Genomic DNA, 27,264 nt, shown 5'->3' on the forward strand with positions numbered 1-27,264 from the left:
TAAATATCAACTGGTTCTGTGCAGAACCCATACGCCTCTGTACTGCCTCCAGCCGCCCCTGGTACTGTGGCCATCCGCCCTGTCTCACCCCACTACTGCCACCACCCAGTCTCCCCCATTACTGCCACCGCCCTTTCTCCCCCCACTACTGCTACCCACCCCTTCTCCCCCACTACTGCCACCCACCCTGTCTCTCCCCACTACTGCCACCCACCGTCTCTCCCCACTACTGCCACCACCCTGTCTCCCCCCACTACTGCCACTGCCCTGTCTCCGCCCCACTACTGCCACCCACCCTGTCTCCCCCACTACTTCCACAGTAGTCTCTCCCCACTACTGCCAGTCCTGTCTCCCCCCACTACTGCCACCCACCCAGTCAAGAAAGCCAGAATTTCATTCTCCTGGTGGCTGCGAACTGTTGCACGCCGCCCCCCCCCACTACTGCCACCCGCCACATCTTCCTCTCTGACACCTTAACGCTGCTTGGGGACAAGATTCTCACACACTGCCTCCTGCAGTCCCCACTACAGCTAACTGCCCTGTCTCCCCCCGACTACTGTCACCCGCACTCTCTCTCCCCACTACTGCCAGCCACCCTGTGTCTCCCCCTGACACCTCAGCACTGCTTGGGGACAATATTACCCACAGACACTGCCTTCGGCAGCCTCCACTACAGCAATAGTGCCACCCACCCTGTCTCCGCAATGACTTCTCAGCACTGCTTCGGGTTTCTGGGTACTGCTGGTAACAGTCCTTCATCTGCAGATGGAAGCAAGTTGGGCAGTAAGGAGGCAGAAGCTGCTTCTGGTACCTTGGACCCTGGTCATGTAGGGCTGGGAGAGTCAGTAAGATTATGTAATAGAGTCACCATCTTACAGGCAGCCGTTGAAGGGAGAAGAGAATGGGTGTTACGTGGCAGGAACGGGCTGATTAGGTAACAGCCCGGCTACTGCATTCTGTATAAGCTACAAGCGGTGCAATTCTTTTGCTGGGAGACCCAGGTAGAGGACATTGCAGAAGTTTATGCGTGATGATACAAATACATGTATGACTGTAGGTAGATCTTCTGAGAGAATAAAGTGCTGGAGTCTGGCTATGTTCCTCAGATGAGGATCTGATTGTGGCAGATACCGTTACGTGTCACTCCACCATCCAGGACACCAAGATTCCACACAGGATCAGCATTTTGTAACTCTGAACCCCCAAGTGTAAGTCTGGTTGGTAGGCAAAGCTGAGCTGTAGCCCTGCCCTTTGTTGGAGAGCTTCTATCATAAGGACCTGTTTCACCAGGACTGAGTCACAGTCAACTGGCATCAGCCATACCTGGAGCTCAGCTAGACAACCATTTAGGATTGGTACTGGAGCAAAAGACAGGTCATCGGCATAGCAGTGGTAGATAAGGACATGACGTCTGATTATTTCGCCCTGCGGTAGCATGTATATTGCAAAAAGCATAGGAGATAGGATAAGAACGTTGAAGAACAATGCATGGCAATGATAAGTATACTCCAGAAGATTAAAATGGTTCCTCACCTGAGTGATGTCTATTGTGTGCAACAAGAGCTGATTTACTTCTCAGAGTATGGAAATGGCTTCTCATCTGTGTGACTTTGCTGGTGTGTAACAAGTTGTGATTTCCAGGTAAAACATTTCCCGCACTCAGAACAAGAAAATGGCTTCTCACCCGTGTGACTTCTCTGATGTTTAATAAGATCTGAGTTGTGTGCAAAACATTTTGCACACTCAGAACATGGAAATGGATTCTCACCTGTGTGTTTTCGCTGATGTTTAACAAGATGTGATTTCTGTGTAAAACATTTCCCGCACTCAGAGCAAAAAAATGGCTTCTCACCTGTGTGAGTTCTCTGATGTTTAACAAGATCTGCTTTGTGTGTAAAACATTTCCCACACTCAGAACATGGAAATGGCTTCTCACCTGTGTGAATTCTCTGATGTTTAATAAGATCTGCTTTGTGTGCAAAACATTTCCCACACTCAGAACATGGAAATGGCTTCTCACCTGTGTGAGTTCTCTGATGTTTAATAATATATGATTTATGTGCAAAACATTTCCCACACTCAGAACATGGAAATGTATTGTCACCTGTGTGACTTCGCTGATGTGTAATAAGATCTGATTTCCGTGTAAAACATTTCCCGCACTCAGAGCAAGAAAATGGATTCTCACCTGTGTGACTTTTCTGATGTTTAACAAGATGTGATTTCCGTGTAAAACATTTCCCACACTCCGAACATGGAAATGGCTTCTCACCTATGTGACTTTGCTGATGTGCAACAAGATGTGATTTCCGTGCAAAACATTTCCCACACTCAGAACATGGGAATGGCCTCTCACCTGTGTGACTTCTCTGATGTATAACAAGATACGATTTATGTGTAAAACATTTCCCACACTCAGAACATGGAAATGGTTTCTCACCTGTGTGACTTCGCTGATGTTTAACAAGATGTGATTTCTGTGTAAAAGATTTCCCACACTCAGAACATGGGAATGGCCTCTCACCTGTGTGACTTCGCTTATGTGTAACAAGTTGTGATTTCCGTCTAACACATTTCCCACACTCGGAGCAAGAAAATGGCTTCTCACCTGTGTGACCTCTGTAATGTATAACAAGATGTGATTTACTTAAACAACATTTCCCACACTCAGAGCAAGAAAATGGCTTCTCACCTGTGTGACTTCTCTGATGTGTAACAAGATCTGATTTCCGTGTAAAACATTTCTCACACTTAGAACATGGAAATGGCTTCTCACCTGCCTTAGCTGGTTGATGGGTAATAAGATTTGTGTTCTGTGTAAAACATTTGGCATCTATAGAACAGGGAAACACTGTATCTACTGTCAGAGCTGTAACAGATGCTCCAATATCAGAGTGATCAGGAGAACATTTCCCAGGATCAGAGGGATCAGCTGATAGAGCTGGATGTATAATTGGGGTAATGGGGTTAGCTCCTGGAGAATCCTGTCTGCTGTCATTATCTTTTATGTCACAATCCGGGGATATCATTAGATGTCCTTCTGAGATATTCCTGCTTGTGTGTCCATCTGCTGGAAATAAAATACATTATGGAAATGTGAAATTTTCTGTAATAATATTAATCTTGTAAACAATAGAAGAAGACAACTTTCTGGGACACTTAAATGTAAATGTGTGTGAATAATAAAACATAACTTTTAATGAAGGCTTTATAATATTGTGTCTCAGACTATCATTGTGTCCATGCTCCTGAGAACACCTACAATAACAAATGTAATATTATAATAAGACTTAGCTGTATCTCTCTCTTGTACTGGTAACTAACCATGAAGTATAAATGGAGATGTAGTCACTCTCCAAGTCCTATGTCAGCACCAACGTAAAACAATGGATGGGGAACACATCGTATGAATTGGAGATTCCAGATGAACAATAACATCAGTCATATGAGCTGATGGATCAGAGAAATGTCTCCTAACGTTACTCCTGGAAGCATTGGTAAGGTAGCATTCCTTTACGTGTGTGTTCATACGCTGGTAAGCCTGCACATGTGTTACTCACCCTTATATAAGGTATATTGCTATAACAGAGTAGGTGTGGAACAAGGTATTTTACATGCAATACACCATATAATACCCTGTAATCATCATCATCTGCTAGGTTATAATCCACTCTTACATCCCCATCTTCAGTGTCTTACCTCTATACTCTCAATAGTAATAAGGATGATGTGTGTACGGTAAGTATGATATAGAGAATTACATATCAGAATCTATACAGCTGCCGCCACACTTCTGCTTCTCATGTGTGTGCTACTGAAAGCAGTGAACATCTGAGTGAGAGTGCAGGGAAGACAGCAGAGTCTGATGAGAAAGAGATTGGATCTGCCTTTGCGATTTCTGGAGTTCTCCTCACTAAGTGGCTTCTTATCTACCTGATATCTCTCAGCCACCGCTGGGACCAACACCCAAACTATTAAGTCCCCCACTCCTCCTGCCCTATAGCGGCTCGCTCTGCTCACTCCGGGCACTGTTCACTGCCGCAGCCTAGTGATGCCGCTGAAGCCACGGGCTGTATTCTGGGGCTAAGTGCGCCCAGTATTTCCTGCACGCTCCGGACACCTGACTTAGAGGCACTTTTGGATCAGGCGGGAGCACTTGCTCTCCTGCTCACACAGGTGCACAGCTCCCGCTACTGCTGGAGACAGAACGGGCTGCCCACAGTCACAGGAGCCCGGCAGCGATATTGGGAAGTGAGGTGGCTGCCATTTTGGATCCTAGTGCCCGGCCATTACATGCTTTGCCTTCTGCCTTCAATAAGTGTAAAAACAGGATTTTAATGCCTACCGGTAAATCCTTTTCTCCTAGTCCGTAGAGCAGGCATTCCCAACCGCGGTCCTCAAGGCACACCAACAGTGCAGGTTTTAGTGATATCCAGGCTGCAGCTCAGATGGTTAAATCAAAATAGCTGAGCTACTAATTAAGTCACCTGTGCTGAAGCCTGGATATCACTAAAACCTGCACTGTTGGTGTGCCTTGAGGACCGTGGTTGGGAATGCCTGCCGTAGAGGATGCTGGGGTCCACTTCAGTACCATGGGGTACAGACTGTTCCACAGGAGCCATGGGCACTTTAAGACTTTCAGAGTGTGAACTGGCTCCTCCCTCTATGCCCCTCCTCCAGACCTTAGTATAGGAACTGTGCCCAGGGAGACGGACATTTCGAGGAAAGGATTTACTTTTAAGTTAACGGTGAGATTCATACCAGCTCACACCTCAACCATGCCGCACACATGGCATTCAACAAAACACATGCCAACAGGCATGAACATTACAGCAAACGTGCTGAAAAGATTTTTAACAAAATAACAACTGCAGGTAAAGTACGCACTGGGCTGGGTACCCAGCATCCTCTACGGACTAGGAGAAAAGGATTTACCGGTAGGTATTCAAATCCTGTTTTCTCATACGTCCTAGAGGATGCTAGGGTCCACTTCAGTACCATGGGGTTATACCAAAACTCTAGTATGGGCGGGAGAGTGCGGATGACCCTGCAGCACCGATTGACCAAACTGTAGGTCCTCATTGGCCAAGGTGTCAAACCTGTAAAACTTAGCAAATGTGTTTGCCCCTGACCAAGTAGCTGCTCGGCAAAGCTGTAATGCCGAGACCCCCCGGGCAGCCGCCCAGGATGAGCCCACCTTCCTAGTAGAATGGGCAGTCACCGAATTTAATACCGGTAATCCTGCCGTAGAATGAACGTGCTAAATCGTACCTCTGATCTAGCGCACAATAGTCTGCAGGACACCCAATCTTGTTGGGAGCACAGAGGATAAACAGAGCCTCTGTTTTCCGTATCCGAGCTGTTCTTGCGACATAGATTCTCAAAGCCCTGACCACATCCAGAGACTTTGAAGAAGCAAAGGTGTTAGTAGCCACTGGCACCACATGTCTTCTTTATATGGAAAGAAGACACCACCTTTGGAAGAAAATTGCTGATGAGTTCTTAACATAGCCCTATCTTCATGGAAAAGCAAGTAAGGGCTCGTGTGCGACAAGGCCCCCAACTCAGACACCCGCCTTGCGGATGCCAAGGCCAACAGCATGACCACTTTCCAAGTGAGAAGCTTCAACTCTATCTCCTGTAGAGGTTCAAACCAATCCGATTGAAGGGACTGCAACACCACGTTAAGATCCCATGGTGCCACAGGAGGCACAAATGGAGGTTGGATGTGCAGAACCCCTTTCACGAATGTCTGAACTTCTGGAAGGGAGGCCAACTGTTTCTGAAAGAAAATGGACAAGGCTGAACTCTGGACCTTGATTGAACCCAATCGAAGGCCCGCATCTACACCCGCCTGGAGAAAATGTCCTAACTGAAACTCTTCTGTTGGAGCCTTCTTGGTTTCACACCAAGACACATATTTTCTCCAAATACGGTGGTAATGTTTAGACGTTACTTCCGTCCTCGCCTGAATAAGAGTGGGAATGACTTCTTTGGGAATACCCTTTCGGGCTAGGATCCGGCACTAAAAAGCCATGCCGTCAAATGTAGCCACGGTAAGTCTTGATACACGCATGGCCCCTGCTGCAAAAGGTCCTCACGAAGAGGATTTTCTATGAGTAACTCCTGAAGATCTGGATACCAAGCCCTCCTTGGTCAGTCTGGGACAATGAGGATCGCTCGAACGCCTGTTCTTCTTATGAGCTTGAGAACTTTCGTAATGAGTGGAAGTGGAGAGAAGACATATACCGACCGAAACACCCACTGGGTCACTAGTGCATCCACCACTATTGCTTGTGGGTCTCTCGACCTGGAACAATATCTCTGAAGCTTTTTGTTAAGACGAGATGCCATCATGTCTACTTGAGGAACTCCCCAAAGACCTGTCACCTCTCCGAAGACTTCTTGGTGGAGGCCCCATTCTCCTGGATGGAGATCGTGTCTGCTGAGGAAGTCAGCTTCCCAGTTGTCAACTCCCAGGAATGAAAATGCCGACAGAGCTCTTGTATGTCTATCTGCCCAGAGGAGGATCTTTGTCACCTCTGCCATTGCCGCTCTGCTTTTCGTTCCGCCCTGACGGTTTATGTACGCGACTGCTGTTACATTGTCCGACTGGATCTGTACGGGTTAATCTTGAAGCAGATGGACCGCTTGTAGAATGCCGTTGTAAATGGCTCTCAATTCCAGAACATTTAGGTGGGACAAGCTTCTTGACTTGACCACCTTCCTTGGAAGCTTTCCCCCTGTGTGACTGCTCCCCAGCCTCGGAGACTTGCATCCGTGGTTACTAGGACCCAGTCTTGAATCCCAAACCTGCGTCCGTCTAGGAGGTGAGAACTGTGTAGGCACCACAGAGCGAAATTCTGGCTTTGGAGGACAGGATTATCCTCTGATGCATGTGTAGATGGGACCCGAACCACTTGTCCAAAAGGTCCCACTGGAATACTGTGGCATGGAATCGGGCAAACTGTATGGCCTCGTAGGCCGCAACCATCTTTCCCAAAAACCGAATGCATTGATGAATCGACACTTTTGTTGGTTTCAGAATTTGTTTGACTATTCTCTGGATTTCCAGAGCCTTTTCTACTGGAAGAAATACCCTCTGTGCTTCTGTGTCCAGTATTACCCCAGAAAGGACAATCTTGTCGTCGGTTCCAACTGTGATTTTGGAAAATTTATGATCCAACCGTGATGTCGAAGTACTGTCAGGCAGAGTGCAATGTTCTGCACCAACCTTTCCCTGGACCTTGCCTTTATCAGGAGATCGTCCAGGTAAGGAATTATATTGACTCCTTGCTGTCGAAGGACCATCATCTCCACCATCACCTTGGTGAACACCCTCGGTGCCATGGAGAGTCCGAATGGCAACGTCTGAAATTGGTAATGACAATCCTGTACTGCGAATCTCAGATAAGCTTGATGCGGAGGATAAATGGGAACATGTAAGTAGGCATCTTTTATGTCTACTGACACCATGAATTCCCCCTCCTCCAGACTGGAAATCACTGCCCTCAGAGATTCCATCTTGAACTTGAACCTTTGCAGGTAGAGATTCAGATTTTTCAGGTTTAGAATCAGTCTGACCGAGCCGTCCGGCTTCGGAACTACAAATAGGCTTGAATAAAACCCTTCTCATTGTTGTAACAAGGGAACCAGGACAAAGAATTGATCCTGACACAATTTTTGTATTGCTGCTGCAACCACTTTCCTGTCTGGGATAGCTGGTAAGGCCAATTTGAAAAATCGGCATGGGGGATGTCTTGAAACTCCAGTTTGTACCCATGGGACACTATTTGTAAGACCCACGGGTCCAAGCCAGATTAAACCCAGAACTGACTGAAAAGTTTCAGACGTGCCCCCACCTGAGCGGACTCCCGCAAGGGAGCCCCGGCGTCATGCTGAAGCTTTGGCAGGAACAGAGGTTGATTTCTGCTCCTGTGATCCTAGAGACACTGGGGGCTTTTTTCCTTTTCCCCTTCCTCTACCCGCAAAGAAAGGGGAACCTTTACCCTTTTTGTATTTATTGGGCCGAAAGGACTGCATCTGAGAGTGATGGTCTTTTTCGCCGGTGCAGGAGCATAAGGCAATAATGTCGGCTTACCTGCGGTATCCGCAGAAACTAAAGCATCCAGCCCATCTCCAAACAAGGCCTCACCTTTGTACGGGAGAGCCTCCATATTCCTTTTGGAATCTGCATCAGCATTCCATTGGCGAATCAACAATGCCCTCCGTGCTGAGATTGGCATGGTAGCAGCTCTTGATCCCAAGAGACCAATATCTTTCATGGCTTCTAGCATATATGTATCAGCGTCTTTAATATGACCTAACGTTAGGAGTATCTCGTCTTTATCTATCGTGTCAATGTCTGATGACAAGTTTTCTGACCATTTTTCAATAGCACTACTCACCCACGCACAGGCAATGGTAGGTCTGAGTAGTGTCCCATTGGCCACATAAATAGATTTAAGCGTAGTCTCCAACTTGCGGTCTGCCGGCTCCTTCAGTGAAGCCGTCCCAGGCGCAGGGAGAATCACCTTTTTTGTTAAACAAGACAGGGCACTGTCCAAAACGGGGGGTGACTCCCACCATTTCCTGTCCTCTTCAGGGAAAGGGTAAGCTACCTGAATTCTTTTGGGAATCTGAAATTTCTTTTCAGGGTTTGCCCAGACTCCCTCAAAGAGACTGTTCAGCTCATGAGATGGAGGAAAAGTTACATTAATCTTCTTTTCTTTATAAAAGTAAGCCTTCTCCTGTGGTAAAAGAGGGGGCTCTGTAACTTCTAACACCTCCTTTATAGCAATAATCATGTATTGTATATTTTTTGCTAACTTTGGATCTATTCCTCTGGAATCACTAGTGTCGACACAGGAGTCAGAGTCTGTGTCGGTATCAGTTTGTACTACTTGTGCAAATGACCTTTTATGTGACCCAGAGGGATCCCCTGTGGATGAAAAGGCAGAACTATTAAAAATCACATCTTCCACAGATTTTCTCCAACTTTCGGCATGAGACTCAGACTTATCCAATCTCTCACTGATATGAGTCACACTATCACGTAATTATTTCACCCATTCAGGCTCATGGTGTGCCGGCAGTGCCACCACATTACAACTATGTGTTCCTAAAATGGCTCCCTCAGGGGAAGAGCTCTCTGCCTCAGACATGTCACACACGTGCACAATTACACCACAGACACTCCGGGGATTATAGGGGACAGACCCACAGTAAAATCTGTCAGAAGGACAAAGAAGGGACTTGTCAGTCCACAACTCAGCGCCAATACTTGATTCAGATGTGGAGGAGGGCCAGCGTATCTTCTCCCTGTAGCTTGCCTGGAGAAAATGGCGCTGGCTGACTAAGGAGGAAGCCCCCCGCATCCCCGCAATGGCACGTTTCCACTCAGAAAACATGAGGTAATATTTATACTGGCGGGGGTGTAGGATTGTGCCACGGCCCAATATGCTACCTTTTTGCCAGTCAGAGTAGGTTTTCATGCTGCCCAGGGCGCCCCCTCCGTGCCCTGCTGCGCGTTGTGTATGGATAGCATGTCCGCACAGCGTTCCCGCTCGCTGCGTGGTACCTTGAACCGTCACAATCACCGGAGGTCCCTCTTGCAGATCACCGGTAATAATACTCACGCGTCTTCTGACTTCTGGCTCTGTTAGGGGGGTGACGGCGTGCTGTGGGAGTGAGCGCATAGCTGCAGCTAGTGTTCAGTACCCTTCAGGAGCTAATGGTGTCCTGTCAGCAAGAAGCAGAGCCATGAAACTCTTTAGGAAGTTGTCTGACCATTTTTCAATAGCGTTACCTACCCATGCACAAGCAATGGTGGGCCTGAGTAACGTTCCGGTAGCCATATAAAGGGACTTTAAGGTCGTCTCTTAACTTCACGGTCAGCAGGCTGCTTTAATGAAGCCGACCCTGGGGCAGGTAAAATGATTTTCTTAGACAACCTAGAAACTGAGGTGTCTACCATGGGGGGTGACTCCCATCTTTTCCTGTCTTCTTCAGGAAAAGGGTACGCTAAACGTATTCTTCTAGGAATATGAAATTTCTTTTCTGGGTTAGACCAGGATTTTTCAAAGAATGTATTCACTTCCTTTGAAGGAGGAAAAGTTATAACCTGTTTTTTATTTAAATTAAAATAAGCTTTTTCCTCAGGTTCAGGTGTTGTATCTGTAATCTCTAACACCTACCTAATAGCAATTATCATACATTGAATGCTTTTTGCTAATTTGGGGTCCACCCCTCTCAAATCCGGTGTCGACACCTGTGTCGGAATCTGTGTCTGTGTCACCTTGCATAATCTGCGTAAGGGACCTCTTTTGGGAACTGGAGAGGTCCCGTGTGGATGACGAGGAGGTATCAGCAAATAGTACATCCTTCACCGACTGTCTCCAGTATTTTGTCTGTTGTTAAGACTCAAGAGAATTTTTTAGAAAGCTTTGACATATTACTTTGCAATTTTCTCATCCACTCTGGCTCCTTCTGTGAGGGAAGGGCCACCACATTACCCTCCTGCGTATCTAAAATGGGTTCCTCTGGGGAAGAGCTCTCTCCATTGTCTGTCATACAGTGGAGCTATCGGTGACAGACTCACACTAAAATCTGTCAGAGAAATGCAGAGAGATTTGCCAGCCCACACACTGCGCCTTATATGAAGAGAATTGAATATGTATTTGTATTATACAAAACCTTATACAACCTATATATAAAACACTCCCCCCCCCCCCCCCCTCTCTATAACACCCTGGTACTTGTTTCAGCGTTGTTATGGGGAGGAAACAGTGTCTGTCAGCTTCTCTCTGTGATCTGCAGGAGAAAATGGCGCTGAGTGAGTGTCTGGCAAGTCTGAGAAGCCCCGCCCCCTGTAATGGCGCGATCCTGCCTCAGCAACATTGATTTCTATACCTGCTGGGGTATGTAAATCAGAGGCTATACACGCATTTACTGTTTTGCCAGTGAGAGTAAGGATTTTCCATGCCGCTCAGGGCGCCCCCCCCCCCAGTGCGTACTGAGAGACAAGCTTGCGCAGCATCCCGCCGCTGCGCTGTACCTTTGAGCCGCCAACGATGACCGGAGGGCCCCTTCTCTTGTAGGTCTCCGGTGACATACTCACCACTCTTCTGACTTCTGGCTGTGTTAGGGGGTGGCGGGAGTGCTGTGGGAGTGAGCGCTGGCCAGGAGCTAATGGTGTCCTGTCAGTGGAAGCAGAACCATGAAACTTAATGACAAGTTGGTTCCTACTTCCTCCCCTAAGTCCCACGAAGCAGGAAAGCTGTTGCCAGCAGCTTCCCTGTAAAATAACAAACCTAATAAAATCTTTTTTAGTAGAACTCTGTAGAGCTCCGCTAGCATGCGTCCAGTCTCACCGGGCATATTTTCTAAACTGAGGTCTGGAGGAGGGGCATGGAGGGAGGAGCCAGTTCACACTGTAAAAAAGTTTTAAAGTGCCGAAGGCTCCTGTGGACCCGTCTATACCCCATGGTACTAAATGGACCCCAGCATCCTCTAGGACGTTAGAAAAATTGATATAAGCTGCTAAGTAAGTGTCCTGACGGCTGGAACGGAGTCACTACACTAAACTGAAGCACTTGCCTGGAGGTGAAATTACTTTCCACTTATATGGTACCACTATACTCTACTTCCTCTCAGTCTACATGCAGAGCCCAGTATCAAGTATCGTCTGAGTACAGCTCATTATACCATAATTTATTACAACCTCACAGTATATTATTTTGTGAATTTATTCACTGAATATATTTTGCCATTTGGGTCTCTCTGAGCTGAGTACTTCACGTCTGTGATCACGCTGACCTCTGGTGGAATTTCTCGGTCATTACTGTGTTATTTGAGTTGCATTACATCATGTGTACTTGAAATTTTGGCTTGGATACCCCCGTCACCCAGACTAAGAATGTAATTTTGAACGGAGTCATCTTGATGTAACCTCCTGACAGTGTACTACTGCTCCTTTTATTTATAGATTGTTTGTATTTTCCTATCTCTGAGAGGTCAGTGTCTTTGTAGCCGGCTTGCCATGCCTCCAAAAAAGGTTAAAAGGTACCAAATCGGCCCCACCTGTCCATCTATTTGGTATCTCAAATTCAGGTGGTCCTTCCGAGACCGCTACAACATCATCTGCTTATTCTTGTCAGACACACAGCCCAGCTGTAATGGCTGAAGACGACTTAATACACTCTAGATGGTCCTGTTACTCTACACATTCTATGTTATCTACATTAAAGGACTGAAATAACCTCAGAATTTAACTCTAATATTCAAGCTTTGAGGTCCGATATCAGTGAGATTGGCACTCATACAGACTAAGATTAAAGAGATTGTTGCGTCTCACAATGATCTAATTTCAGCACATGACACCCTTCAGGAAGACATGGTCTCTATTCGTGATAAAGTCATTGATTTAGAAGAATGCTCTCGGAGAAATAATATCAGAATAATGGGCATTCCGGATTCTGTTACAAATGCTGAGCTTTATGATTATGCCACGGACCTTATTCAGAAACTTTCACTGAAGGCTTCTGCCACAGACCTTCTTATTGATAGGATCCATAGACACCCAAAGTCCAAACAGGCCCCTATCCAAGCACCAAGAGACACTCTGCTCAGGGTCCACATTTATTATATTAAAGAACATATTCTACAGGCTGCTTTGTCTTCCTCATCCACAGCCAAAGTGTCCGGATAATCTGCAGATATTTCCGGATATTTCTTTTGCTATTCTGAAAAAGTGGGACACTCATATTGACAGTCCTTCATGACACTTAACCTAAACCAATCCCGAAGGAGTTGTCTTCCGTCTCGAAGTAATATGCTAAAGGAGCTGCAGACACTCAGTTTGTTTCCTACTGTAACATGTGCCAACTGGGACTAAGTTACTGGGCATGGATCTATTTTTGGGCCAGACTTATTTGCTCTTGTTATTAGTTTAAAACATATATTTTTTACTCTTTATTTCCTGTGCTATTTAATTGCTATGTGGTCTGACATTCTTTCCACTGTTATGTTTCATTATACCTTTCTAGAATGTTTGGGTGTACAGGCAAACCATGTCTGATTCGTCTAACATCCTGTTGCCCTTCTAATGGTGTTGGTAGTACCTACATTGGATAACAGGATATGTTCTACACCTTCACCTCCTTTGGTTACATTGAGAATAAGAATAGTACTATGTTATGCTATATTTGATATTTCTTTGTACAATTGTTACTATGATGACTAGATTCTGCACTCTCGTATGGCTACGTGGGGGAGTCGTGGATTTCTCTTTTAGGCCCAACTGCCACCTATTTACACCTTTCTCCCACAGTACCCTAGTGACTAAATCTCTAGCTCCTTAATGGAAGCTATTTCTGTTTGTCTCCCATTTTTGTTCCCTATTTTATTTTTTCTGTTATTTGATAGTTTTGAAGTATGCACACACCCTACAGACTCTATTGGACTTTCCACAGATGATCCTAGAGGTTTCATACCATGATCTGATATCTCTCTATTATGGTGAAGTTTTTAAGTCTTAATGTAAAGGGTCTTAATTCTCCCCGTAAGAGACGTCTTGCACTAAAATATTTCACTGACCAGAAGGCGGCGGTGGTAGCCATTCAGGAATCACATGTTCCACTGCACTTTCCCCCTCAGTTTACCAATGACTAGCCAACATGCTATATCTCCTGTGGTGTAGCCATCCTTTCCAATAGATCCTGCCCCATTCAACTGGAAAGCAAGTGGGTGGATTGCAATGGCAGATATAAGATTCTAGTTGGGAAGATTCATAATAAATATGTCCCCCTCACTTCTCTCTATGCCCCTAATGCCAGACAGCCCCGATTTCTTAAATATTTTTTTTCAAAAGCTACAAGAAATTGCACTTTTCCTTATAGGAGATGTTACTCTTGCTCCAGACCCTCATCTTGATAGATGCTTCACTACTGATGAACAGCCCAGTAATGTCGCCCGTTCCTTAGCTTCCTCATGTTCCCTTTATTAGCTGAATTTGACCTTTGACCTAGTGTGAAGGACATAGTGAGTGGGGAGTGTATACAGCTTTTAGGCTGGCTGATTATAATAAATATATCATCCTTTTATCAGTATCTCAGATGGAAACTGTCTAGTAAGATGTTTGGGGTATTGTATTCATAAGTAGGTGAAAGGGGACAGCTGTCCAGGATAAGATAAAATAAGATTTTACTTACCGATAAATCTATTTCTCATAGTCCGTAGTGGATGCTGGGGACTCCGTCAGGACCATGGGGATTAGCGGCTCCGCAGGAGACAGGGCACAAAAAGTAAGCTTTTAGGATCACATGGTGTGTACTGGCTCCTCCCCCTATGACCCTCCTCCAAGCCTTAGTTAGGTACTGTGCCCGGACGAGCGTACACAATAAGGAAGGATCTTGAATCCCGGGTAAGACTCATACCAGCCACACCAATCACACCGTACAACTTGTGATTTGAACCCAGTTAACAGTATGATAACAACGAAGGAGCCTCTGAAAAGATGGCCCACAACAATAATAACCCGATTTTTGTAACAATAATTATGTACAAGTATTGCAGACAATCCGCACTTGGGATGGGCGCCCAGCATCCACTACGGACTATGAGAAATAGATTTATCGGTAAGTAAAATCTTATTTTCTCTAACGTCCTAGTGGATGCTGGGGACTCCGTCAGGACCATGGGGATTATACCAAAGCTCCCAAACGGGCGGGAGAGTGCGGATGACTCTGCAGCACCGAATGAGAGAACTCCAGGTCCTCCTCAGCCAGGGTATCAAATTTGTAGAATTTTACAAACGTGTTCCCCCCTGACCACGTAGCTGCTCGGCAAAGTTGTAAAGCCGAGACCCCTCGGGCAGCCGCCCAAGATGAGCCCACCTTCCTTGTGGAATGGGCATTTACAGATTTTGGCTGTGGCAGGCCTGCCACAGAATGTGCAAGCTGAATTGTACTACAAATCCAACGAGCAATAGTCTGCTCAGAAGCACCCAGCTTTTTGGGTGCATACAATATAAACAGCAAGTCAGACTTTCTGACTCCAGCCGTCCTGGAATTATATATATATATATATATATATATATATTTTCAGGGCCCTGACAACGTCTAGCAACTTGGAGTCCTCCAAGTCCCTAGTAGCCGCAGGCACCACAATAGGTTGTTTCAGGTGAAACGCTGACACCACCTTAGGAAGAAACTGGGGACGAGTCCGCAGTTCTGCCCTGTTCGAATGGAAAATCAAATATGGGCTTTTGTAAGACAAAGCCGCCAATTCTGACACTCGCCTGGCCGAGGCCAGGGCCAACAGCATGGTCACTTTCCATGTGAGATATTTCAAATCCACAGATTTGAGCGGTTCAAACCAATATGATTTGAGGAATCCCAACACTACGTTGAGATCCCACGGTGCCACTGGAGGCACAAAAGGGTTTGTATATGCAATACTCCCTTGACAAATGTCTGGACTTCAGGAACTGAAGCCAATTTTTTCTGGAAGAAAATCTACAGGGCCGAAACTTGAACCTTAATGGACCCCAATTTGAGGCTCATAGACACTCCTGTTTGCAGGAAGTGCAGAAATCGACCTTTTAGAATAGGTCTCACCTAGCCTTCTGGCTTCAGTACCACCATATAGTGTGGAATAATACCCCTTTCCTTGTTGTAGGAGGGGTACTGTGATTATCACCTGCTGGGAATACAGCTTGTGAATTGTTTTCAATACTGCCTCCCTGTCGGAGGGAGACATTGGTACAGCAGACTACAGGAACCTGCGAGGGGGAAACGTCTCGACATTCCAATCTGTACCCCTTGGATACTACTTGTAGGATCCAGGGGTCCTGTACGGTCCCAGCGTCATGCTGAGAACTTGGTAGAAGCGTTGGAGGGCTTCTGTTCCTGGGAATGGGCTGCCTGCTGCAGTCTTCTTCCCTTTCCTCTATCCCTGGGCAGATATGACTCTTATAGGGACGAAAGGACTGAGGCTGAAAAGACGGTGTCTTTTTCTGCAGAGATGTGACTTAGGGTAAAAAACGGTGGATTTTCCAGCAGTTGCCGTGGCCACCAGGTCCCATGGACCGACCCCAAATAACTCCTCCCCTTTATACGGCAATACATCTTTGTGCCGTTTGGAATCTGCATCACCTGACCACTGTCGTGTCCATAAACATGTTCTTGCAGATATGGACATCGCATTTACTCTTGATGCCAGAGTGCAAATATCCCTCTGCGCATCTCGCATATATAGAAATGCATCCTTTAAATGCTCTATAGTCAATAAAATACTGTCCCTGTCAAGGGTATCAATATTTTTAGTCCGGGAATCCGACCAAGCCACCTCAGCTCTGCACATCCAGGCTGAGGCGATCGCTGGTCGCAGTATAACACCAGCATGTGTGTGTATACTTTTTAGGATATTTTCCAGCCTCCTATCAGCTGGCTCCTTAAGTACGGCCCTATCTGTAGATGGTACCGCCACTTGTTCTGATAAGCATGTGAGCGCCTTATCCACCCTAAGGGGTGTTTCCCAACGCGCCCTAACTTCTGGCGGGAAAGGGTATACCGCCAATAATTTTCTATCGGGGGAAACCCACGCATCATCACACACTTCATTTAATTTATCGGATTCAGGAAAAACTACAGGTAGTTTTTTCACATCCCACATCATACCCTTTTTTGTGGTACTTGTAGTATCAGAAATATGTAACACCTCCTTCATTGCCCTTAACGTGTGGCCCTAAAGGAAAATACGTTTGTTTCTTCACCGTCGACCCTGAAATCAGTGTCCGTGTCTGGGTCTGTGTCGACCGACTGAGGTAAATGGGTGTTTTACAGACCCTGACGGTGTTTTAGACGCCTGGACAGGTACTAATTTGTTCGCCGGCCGTCTCATGTCGTCAACCGGCTTGCAGCGTGTTGACATTATCACGTAATTCCATAAATAAGCCATCCATTCCGGTGTCGACTCCCTAGAGAGAGTGACATCACCATTACAGGCAATTTGCTCCGCCTCCTCACCAACATTTTCCTCATACATGTCGACACACGTACCGACATACAGCACACACATAGGGAATGCTCAGATAGAGGACAGGACCCACTAGCCCTTTGGGGAGACAGAGGGAGAGTTTGCCAGCACACACCAAAACGCTATAATTATACAGGGACAACCTTTATATAAGTGTTCCTCCCTTATAGCATTTAATATATATTCATATCGCCAAATCAGTGCCCCCCCTCTCTGTTTTAACCCTGTTTCTGTAGTGCAGTGCAGGGGAGAGCATGGGAGCCTTCCCACCAGCATTTCTGTGAGGGAAAATGGCGCTGTGTGCTGAGGAGAATAGGCCCCGCCCCCTTTTCGGCGGGCTTCTTCTCCAGAGTTTGTGATATCTGGCAGGGGTTAAATACATCCATATAGCCTCAAGGGCTATATGTGATGTATTTTTCGCCATACAGGTATTATACATTGCTGCCCAGGGCGCCCCCCCCCCCGTGCCCTGCACCCTCCGTGACCGCTGTGTGAAGTGTGCTGACAACAATGGCGCACAGCTGCAGTGCTGTGCGCTACCTGATGAAGACTGAAAGTCTTCTGCCGCCTGGTTCCGGACCTCTTCAATCTTCAGCATCTGCAAGGGGGGTCGGCGGCGCGGCTCCGGGACGAACCCCAGGGCGAGACCTGTGTTCCGACTCCCTCTGGAGCTAATGGTGTCCAGTAGCCTAAGAAGCCAATCCATCCTGCACGCATGTGAGTTCACTTCTTCTCCCCTAAGTCCCTCGATGCAGTGAGCCTGTTGCCAGCAGGACTCACTGAAAATAAAGAACCTAAAAACTTTTTCTAAGCAACTCTTTAAGAGAGCCACCTAGATTGCACCCTGCTCGGACAGGCACAAAAACCTAACTGAGGCTTGGAGGAGGGTCATAGGGGGAGGAGCCAGTACACACCATGTGATCCTAAAAGCTTACTTTTTGTGCCCTGTCTCCTGCGGAGCCGCTAATCCCCATGGTCCTGACGGAGTCCCCAGCATCCACTAGGACGTTAGAGAAATTATGTTATACTGAATGACTACTGCACCCAGCATCACTGACCCTGAATGTAATATCTGGTAAGACAATGTTAGCGTATCCTTGCAGGGTATAAAGCCTAGAGACTTACACATAGCAGGTTAGTTCCGATTGAAGCTGGTTCTGTCTGCAGCGGATACAGACTTCTATAAACCCACCTCAGTTTATTAAATTCAGACAGAGTTATTAAAAGGGGGACCCTGGAGAATCGACTGAACTATATTATTCAAACTGCATAATCGATGCCCATCATCTGGGACAGATCTTATAATATCTGAGAAAAGAGCTGAGTATTCTAATTTGTTCTTGCTATTACTGTAACTGAGTATAACTTGTTATTTGCAGGTTTTCATTGTTGTAACTTAGAGAAATAATAGGAATTTGGTTACCTACCGGTAAATTCTTTTCTTGTAGTCCATAGAGGATGCTGGGGTCCATAATAGTACCATGGAGTATAGACGGGTCCACCAGGAGCCATTGGCACTTTAAGAGTTTAATAGTGTGGGCTGGCTCCTCCCTCCAAGCCCCTCCTACCAGGCTCCGTCTAGAAACTGTGCCCAAGGAGACGACATACTTCGAGAGAAGGAAATACACAGATAGTGGCGAGGTTCACACCAGCTCACACAACAAGGCAAATCCGGCTAACAGGCCGGAAAACTCAGCAACAGCTGAAACAGTACTGAAACAGTAAAGAACACAGAACTTACCTAGGAACCAGGCAGTACTGAACCAAATAACCACTGCAGGATAAAGAAGCGCTGGGCAGGCGCTCAGCATCCTCTACGGACTACGAAAAAAGGATTTACCAGTAGGTAATTAAAATCCTATTTTCTCTTACGTCCTAGAGGATGCTGGGGTCCATATTAGTACCATGGGGATGTACCAAAGCACCCAGAACGGGCGGGAGAGCACGCAGGCTCCTGCAGAACTGTTTGACCAAAGTTGAAGTCATCAAAGGCCAAAGTATCGAACTTGTAAAATTTAGCAAACTTGTTCGACCCAGACCAAGTAGACGCTCGGCAATACTGCAAAGCCGAGACACCCCGGGCAGCCACCCAGGAAGAAACCACTTTACGAGTAGAGTGGGCCTTAACAGATTTTGGACACGGCAATCCTGCCATAGAACATGCATGCTGGATGGGGAACCTGATTCAGCGAGAATTTGCTTAGAAGCAGGACACCCAATTTTCTTTGGATAAAATCCCAGGGTGCCGTCGGCGCCACAAAGGGAGGCTGGATGTGCAGAACCCCTTTCAAAAAGTCTGAACCTCAGGGAGGGCAGCCAATTGTTTCTGGAAGAAAATGATTAAAGCCGAAATCTGGACCTTGAGGGATCCCAATCTCAGGCCCATATCCACTCCTGCTTGCAGGAATAGGAGAAACCGTCCAAGTTGAAACTCCACTGCAGGAAACTTCATGGATTCACACCAAGACATATATTTTTTCCAAATGCGATGGTAATGTTTAGACGTTACCCCCTTCCTAGCCTGTATCAGGGTAGGAATAACTGCACTCAGAATACCCTTCCGAGATAAGATCTGGCGCTCAACCGCCATGCTGTCAAACATAGCCGTGGTAAGTTCTGATAAGCGAACGGCCCCTGTATTAGAAGATCCTCCCAAAGAGGCAGAGACCTTGGATCTTCCAGTAGTAAATCCAGCAGATCCACGTACCAAGCCAGTCTGGCGCAATGAGGATTGCCAGAACCTTTGTTCTTCTTACAAGCTGTAGAACTCTTGGAATGAGAGGAAGTGGAGGGAACACATACACTGACGGGAACACCCACAGTGTTACTAGTGCGTACACCGCCACTGTTTGTGGGTCTCTCAACCTGGAACAGTACCTCTGCAGCTACTTTTTGAGGCAGGAGGCCATCATGTTTATGTGGGGAACCCCCCCACCAACCGGTTACCTCCTCGAACACCTACGGGTGGAGACCCCATTGTCCTGGATGGAGATAGTGTCTGCTGAGGAAGTCTGCTTCCCAGTTGTCCACTCCCGAAATGAAGATTGCAGACATCGACACTGCGTGTCTTTCTACCCAGAGGAGGATTCCTGTCACCTCTGCCATCGCAGCCCTGCTCTTCATTCCGCCTTGTCGGTTTATGTAGGCCACGGTGGTCATGTTGTCCAATTGCACCTGAACAGCCCGATCCTGTAGAAAGGTGTGCTGCTTGCAGAAGGCCGCTGTACACGGCTCTTAACTCCAGGATGTTTATTTGGAAGAAGGGATTCCGGACTTGAACACCTTCCTTGGAAGGTTGCCCCTTGAGTGACTGCTCCCCGACCTCTGAGACTTGCATCTGTAGTAAGAAGGATCCAGTCCTGAACCCCGAACCTTCGGCCTGCCAGAAGGTGCGGCAGTTGCAGCCACCAGATTAGTGAAATCCTTGTTTACAGCGACAGACGTATCCTTTGGTGCATGTGTAGGTGAGATCCCGACCACTAGTCCAGGAGATCCAGTTGAAAGGAGAGAGCATGAAACCTTCCGTACTGGAGAGCCTCGTAGGAGGCAACCATCTTCCCCAGAAGGTGGATGCACTGATGAACCGATACCCGGGCAGGCTTCAAGACAACCCGGACCACTGTTTGTATCACCAACGCTTTCTCCACCGGTAGAAACACCCTCTGAACCTCTGTGTTGAGGATCATCCCCAGGAAAGACAGCCTCCTTGTGGGCTCCATATGAGACTTTGGAAGGTTCAGGATCCACCCATGATCACAGAGTAGTTGAGTTGAGAGCGCAATGCTCTGCAACAGCTTCTCCTTGGCAGATGCCTTTATCAGCAGATCATCCAAATATCATCCAATATCTGAAGAAGGCGTGAGAGGGCTTGTACTTTCTAGTCCTAGCGGGCTGAAAGGACCGACGTGTTGGGAGAAAAAGCTTTCTTCATAGCTGGTGCAGCTGAGGGAAGAGAAGGAGACTTACCCGCGGTAGCCATGGCAATCCATGCATCCAGCGCCTCCCCAAAAAGAGCCTGACCTGTATAGGGTAGTTTCTTCACTTTTTTTTTTGGTTTCCGCGTCCGCAGACCACTGGCGTAGCCGAGGACTCCTGAGAGCCGAGACGGACATGGCGGAAATCCCCACAGCCATGGAACCCAGATCCTTCATGGATTCTACCAGGAGCCCTGCAGAATCCTGTATGTTACGTAAAAACAACTCAACGTCATCTTTATCCATCGTAGTCAAGTCTTTGCTATTGCTTTTGAAATCCATGCACAGGCAATAGTGGGCCACAGGATCGCCCCCGTAGCCGTGTAAATGGATTTGAACGTAGCATTGACCTTGCGATCTGCCGGATCTTCCAACGCGGTGGATCCTGGGACAGATAAGACCACCTGCTTTGACAGCCTGGAGACAGATGCGTCAACTATAGGCAGGGTCTCTCATTTTTTGTATCTTCCTTCGGGAAGGGAAAAGCAACCAGAACCCTTTTAGGGATCTGGAATTTTTTCTACGGGTTTTCCCAGGATTTTTCAAATGTAGCATTTAATTCCTTAGATGCAGGGAAAGTGAGTGGGGCTTTCTCACTATCCGTTAAAAAGGCCTCCTCAGCTTGCTCAGGAGGTGTGTCAGAAATATTCAACACATCCAGCATGGCCTCAATCATCAACTGCACCCCCTTGGCAAGTGATGCCGTCCCCCTTGACACATCCCCATCACCGTCTGCTGTGTAAGAATCGGTACCCGTGTCATCATGCGTAATTTTGGCAAGATCACGTTTATGAGAATGTACCGCAGGGGGGCGCGAGGGGGCAGGACCGGGCCATACAGCCATCGAGGACTGTAATAGCTGAGTTGCAGCTTCAGTCCTAGCAACCCTTTCAGAAATCTGAGAAATAGTCCCCCTAAGAGAGACTAACCACTCCGGTTCCCTAGCCGGGATCTGCGCTACAACAGTGCAATCCTGATTACATGGGATGGGATCTTCCTGAGAAGATATATCCTCTGCAGCATATAAAACAGAGTCTCTAGACATGTTTGCTTGTACACCCCATGTACACACAGGGTACAGGGGAGACAGAGTTTCCCCCCCCAAGAAAGGCAGAGAGACACAGAGATTGGAGCCAACCCACACACAGCGCTATATATGTATAGGGAGACCCATAACCAGCGCTGACTGTGTCCCTTAATAGGTGACACAGTCTATATACAGCCTCCGCTTCCTTCTACAACCCCCTGGTACCATACAGCTAGCTGGAGGTGCTCTGGAGAGACTGCTCTTCCACTGGCAGTGTGTCTGCAGGCAGGAAAATGGCGCTGAACGCTGCTGGGTCCGCTCTGAGGAGAAGCTCCACCTCAGTAATGGCGCTGTCGTTCAGCTCTTGAAGATTACACTGACCTGAGGATTTTTGGTGCTGGATGAGATCCAGGGACGCAGACAGGCTGACTGGTCAGTATAGGGTGTAGGTGCCGGCTCAGGGCGCCCCTCACAGCGACGCACCGCGTGCCGCTGAGCCCCGGAGTGCACTTAGTACTGCGCTCCCTACCCTATTGCCGCCATCTCCACATTGGCTCCCTGCTTGCCAGGGGCTGATGACTCACTTGCCACTCTTCAGCTCTGTAAGGGGGTGGCGGCATGCTGCCAGGGTGAGCGTCCCCCTGCGGCGGGGAGCGATCTATCCCCTCAGAAGCTCAGTGTCCAGTCAGCGGAGATAGTTGCTCAGACTCCGCAGGGCGTACACCACTTCCCCCCTCAGTCCCTCGATGCAGGGAGGACGTTCCCCACAGCCGCCTGTAAAATAATAAACTCTAAAAAAAACTTTTACTAAAGAAACTTAGGAGAGCTCCCCTAGGTGAACATTTTCTAAACTGGGTCTGGTGGGGGAGGGGGAGGGAGGGGGCATGGAGGGAGGGGCCAGCCCACACTGTTGGACTCTTGGATGCCGGTGGCTCCTGGTGGGCCCATCTATGCCCCATGGTACTAATATGGACCCCAGCATCCTCGAGGACGTAAAAGAAAAGTGGTTTATATACAGACCGGCGTGTGCTAATAGTGACACTCTCAGGGAGGAGACTGGTCAGATCTCTGGGCTGGTGACACACAGTGACATGATGTAAAGGGGGAGAGCAGGAGTATAATAGGGGCTGATGGCTCCTGATGTATGAGATATACCAGAGAGTGTGGGGAGGAGACTGGTCAGATCTCTGGACTGGTAATACACAGTGACATGATGTGAGGGGAGAGCAGGAGTATAATAGGGGCTGATGGCTCCTGATGTATGAGATACACCAGAGAGTGTGGGGAGGAGACTGGTCAGATCTCTGGGCTGGTAACACACAGTGACATGATGTGAGGGGGAGAGCAGTATAATAGGGGCTGATGGCTTCTGATGTATGAGATACACCAGAGAGTGTGGGGAGGAGACTGGTCAGATCTCTGGGCTGGTAATACACAGTGACATGATGTGAGGGGAGAGCAGGAGTATAATAGGGGCTGATGGCTCCTGATGTATGAGATATACCAGAGAGTGTGGGGAGGAGACTGGTCAGATCTCTGGACTGGTAATACACAGTGACATGATGTGAGGGGAGAGCAGGAGTATAATAGGGGCTGATGGCTCCTGATGTATGAGATATACCAGAGAGTGTGGGGAGGAGACTGGTCAGATCTCTGGACTGGTAATACACAGTGACATGATGTGAGGGGAGAGCAGGAGTATAATAGGGGCTGATGGCTCCTGATGTATGAGAAACACCAGAGAGTGTGGGGAGGAGACTGGTCAGATCTCTGGGTTGGTGACACAGTGACATGATGTGAGGGGGAGAGCAGGAGTATAATAGGGGCAGATGGCTCCTGACTTCCCCATTAGTTTGTACTGTCAGAGGAGGGTGCAGGATAAGAGATTGCTGTTGTGACTGAGCAAGGAGAATATGTGACTCTTCTGTAATAAGTATTTATTACTCACCTGTGCTGATATCTGTAGGGATTTCCTCCTCCTTACACTGCTGATCACCCCTCACATACGTCTCTTCTTCTCCCTCTATATCTTCTGCCTTCATATCAGTCACATACGTCTCTTCTTCTCCCTCTATATATTCTGCCTTCATATCAGTCACATACGTCTCTTTTTCTCCCTCTATATCTTCTGCCTTCATATCGGTCACATACGTCTCTTCTCCTATATCTTCTGCCTTTATATCAGTCACATACGTCACTTCTTCTCCCTCTACATCTTCTACCTTCATATCAGTCACATACGTCTCTTCTTCTCCTTGTATATCTTCTGCCTTTATATCAGTCACATACGTCTCTTCTTCTCCCTCTACATCTTCTACCTTCATATCAGTCACATACGTCTCTTCTTCTTCCTCTATATCTTCTGCCTTCATAACAGACAGACGTTCTACCTAAAAAAAAAAAAAAATCACTATAATGACATTTGCATACAGTCAGATTAGACTGAGGTGAAACAGTATAATATCAGTGTATAAGACACACAGCTCCTCTACAAATCATGTAGTGACAGTAACTTTGGTATATTGGGGAGACTCTAAATCCCACCTACCTGATCCTCCTGTGGGATCCTGTGATTCTCCTCTGTACAATCCTGGGAATACAGAGGACGGGGACATCTCTCTGGGGTATCTCTGTTACTGGGCCCATCTGTAGGAGACACACAGTGACTGAGTACAGTGTATATATGTGATTATCAGGTGATGTGGGTATATAGGGGGCACTACCTGCTCTCCCCTGTACAATACATGACAGTCTCCTCTTACCCAGTGATGTGAGGGGCCGGTGATTCTCCATCATCACGTCCTTGTACAGACCTCTGTGTTCCTCTATATACTCCTCCTCCTGCATGGAGACATAGACAGTGACACCCTGACACCTTATAGGAACCTGACACACACAATGATACAGTCATCACCCAGACACATCTCCTGGTGTTACTGTATAATGTCCCATTCCCAGCAGTCACCTTTCCAGTCATCACCCAGACACGTCCCCTGGTGTTACTGTATAATGTCCCATTCCCAGCAGTCACCTCTCCAGTCAGCAGCTGAATGATCTTGTTGGCGAGTTCCAGGATCTTCTGGAACGGCTGCTGGGTGTTTCACACTCACCAGATGTCTTCTTCACTACTGTGCAACCCTGTGAAATGGGGGAGGCATCAATATCACTGTAAATACTGCCAGATCCCTTCACCTCCCCAGTCATGTCTCTGTATTACTGTGCAACCCTGCGAAATGGGGGAGGCATCAATATCACTGTAAATACTGCCAGATCCCCTCACCTCCCTAATCATGTCCCTGTATTACTATAGATATAAGTGTAGCTCCCTAGTATGATGCTATGATTTGTATGAGTGTAAATAAATGAAATTTATATGGTAGTTATATGCCCTTGAGGGTGATCCTATTCCAATGCACCCTGTACTATGGGACTAGATGGGCACAAGGTGACTGGAGAAAATTCTTCTAGAAGCCCCCGCGCCAGGACAAAGTGGTGTTCTCGTGTCCAGGGGGAGGAGGATACAGCGTCCGAGGAGAGAGACTGTTAACCGGGAAAAAGGACTGACCGGTAAACGGAGTTTAGAGGCGGTGTGGTGCAGAGAGCGGAGAGAGAACGGGTGGCAGCGGGTGAGGTCCTGAGTCCCTGAGCTTGACCTGAACTGGTGGTGAGATGGTGGCCTGACTACAAGCAGGGCAGCTCAGCAGAAGAAACGGGGAGTTACCTGACCGCGGAGACAGGAGATTCGGTGGCGCTGCACCGACCGGGAGTACTGCTAGTTAGCGACGGCAAGTGACGGCTCCTCTAGGGTCACTGGGTGTCCCTTTATACATGAGCAGGGGTGGTGGACAGTGAAAGACGTGCCCATCAGGCGGGCGGTCCTACGCAGTACAAGAGGATTTGAGTCACAGCCTACGAAACGGGGGATGTGATACAGGAGGCGGCCAGCGTCGCTCAGTAAGGAGGAGGCAGAAGGCGTGGGGGGAGTAACGGCTGGACATCCAATTCGCATATGAGTCGCAAGTGAAGCTCCACAGGATCGTAGTGCAGCAACTCCACCACTACACAGTTATATACATGGAGCAATAGCAGAAATACAGAGAATTGCTCAGTGACTTAACACGAGACCTACGGTTATCTTTAGGTCTCTATACAGTGATTTGTTTTTTTTGGGCCCCGACTGCGCACATTCATTGACTTCAGAGTTCCCGAGTCACTACTTCTACAATAATAAGATTTTACACTTACCGGTAAATCTATTTCTCGTAGTCCGTAGAGGATGCTGGGGACTCCGTAAGGACCATGGGGAATAGACGGGCTCCACAGGAGACATGGGCACTTTAAGAAAGACTTTAGACTCTGGGTGTGCACTGGCTCCTCCCTCTATGTCCCTCCTCCAGACCTCAGTTAGGGAAACTGCCCACAGGAGAGGAACAGTACGAGGAAAGGATTTTTGTTAATCCAAGGGCAAGATTCATACCAGCCCACACCATCCACACCGTATAACTTGTGATAAACTACCCAGTTAACAGTATGAAAAAACAACAAAGTCTCGGTCCAAACCGATGAACCATAATATAACCCTTATGTAAGCAATAACTATATACAAGTATTGTAGAAGAAATCCGCACTTGGGACGGGCGCCCAGCATCCTCTACGGACTACGAGAAATAGATTTACCGGTAAGTGTAAAATCTTATTTTCTCTAACGTCCTAGAGGATGCTGGGGACTCCGTAAGGACCATGGGGATTATACCAAAGCTCCCAAACAGGCAGGAGAGTGCAGATGACTCTGCAGCACCGAATGAGCAAACACAAGGTCCTCCTCAGCCAGGGTATCAAACTTATAGAACTTTGCAAAAGTGTTCGACCCCGACCAAGTAGCAGCTCGGCATAGCTGTAGTGACGAGACCCCTCGGGCAGCCGCCCAAGACGAGCCCACCTTCCTAGTGGAATGGCTTTAACCAATTTCGGTAACGGCAATCCCGCCGTAGATTGCACCTGCTGAATCGTGTTACAGATCCAGCGAGTAATAATCTGCTTTGAAGCAGGTCCGCCAACCTTGTTGGCTGTATACAGGACAAACAGTGCTTCTGTTTTTCTAATCCTAGCCGTTCTGGCCACGTAAATTTTCAAAGCCCTGACCACATCAAGGGACTCAGAATCCTCCAAGTCACGTATAGCCACAGGCACAACAATATGTTGGTTCATATGAAAGGATGAGACCAC

At 47.5% G+C, this 27,264-nt stretch overlaps 1 protein-coding gene across 3 annotated transcripts in view; it reads right to left on the minus strand.

Annotated features, from left to right (window-relative positions):
- Positions 1 to 359: 359 nt before the first annotated feature.
- LOC135054548 (oocyte zinc finger protein XlCOF6-like) overlaps positions 360 to 27,264 on the minus strand; it is a 60,354-nt gene continuing 33,449 nt past the window's right edge. The window contains exons 3-7 of one of the 3 annotated variants that reach the window (XM_063957702.1): positions 25,070 to 25,176; positions 24,801 to 24,879; positions 24,583 to 24,684; positions 23,987 to 24,424; positions 360 to 3,070 (exon numbers count right to left, since the gene is read on the minus strand). In XM_063957702.1, the coding sequence (XP_063813772.1) occupies positions 1,569 to 3,070; positions 23,987 to 24,424; positions 24,583 to 24,684; positions 24,801 to 24,834 (2,076 nt within the window). In that variant the 5' untranslated portion in view covers positions 24,835 to 24,879; positions 25,070 to 25,176 and the 3' untranslated portion in view covers positions 360 to 1,568. Of the gene's footprint in view, positions 3,071 to 23,986; positions 24,425 to 24,582; positions 24,685 to 24,800; positions 24,880 to 25,003; positions 25,177 to 27,264 lie in introns of those variants that run through there. The other 2 variants (XM_063957700.1, XM_063957699.1) reach the window with 2 other exon arrangements.

The sequence above is a fragment of the Pseudophryne corroboree genome, chromosome 3 (assembly GCF_028390025.1).
Source record: "Pseudophryne corroboree isolate aPseCor3 chromosome 3, aPseCor3.hap2, whole genome shotgun sequence".
NCBI classification, from domain to species: Eukaryota; Metazoa; Chordata; class Amphibia; order Anura; family Myobatrachidae; genus Pseudophryne; species Pseudophryne corroboree.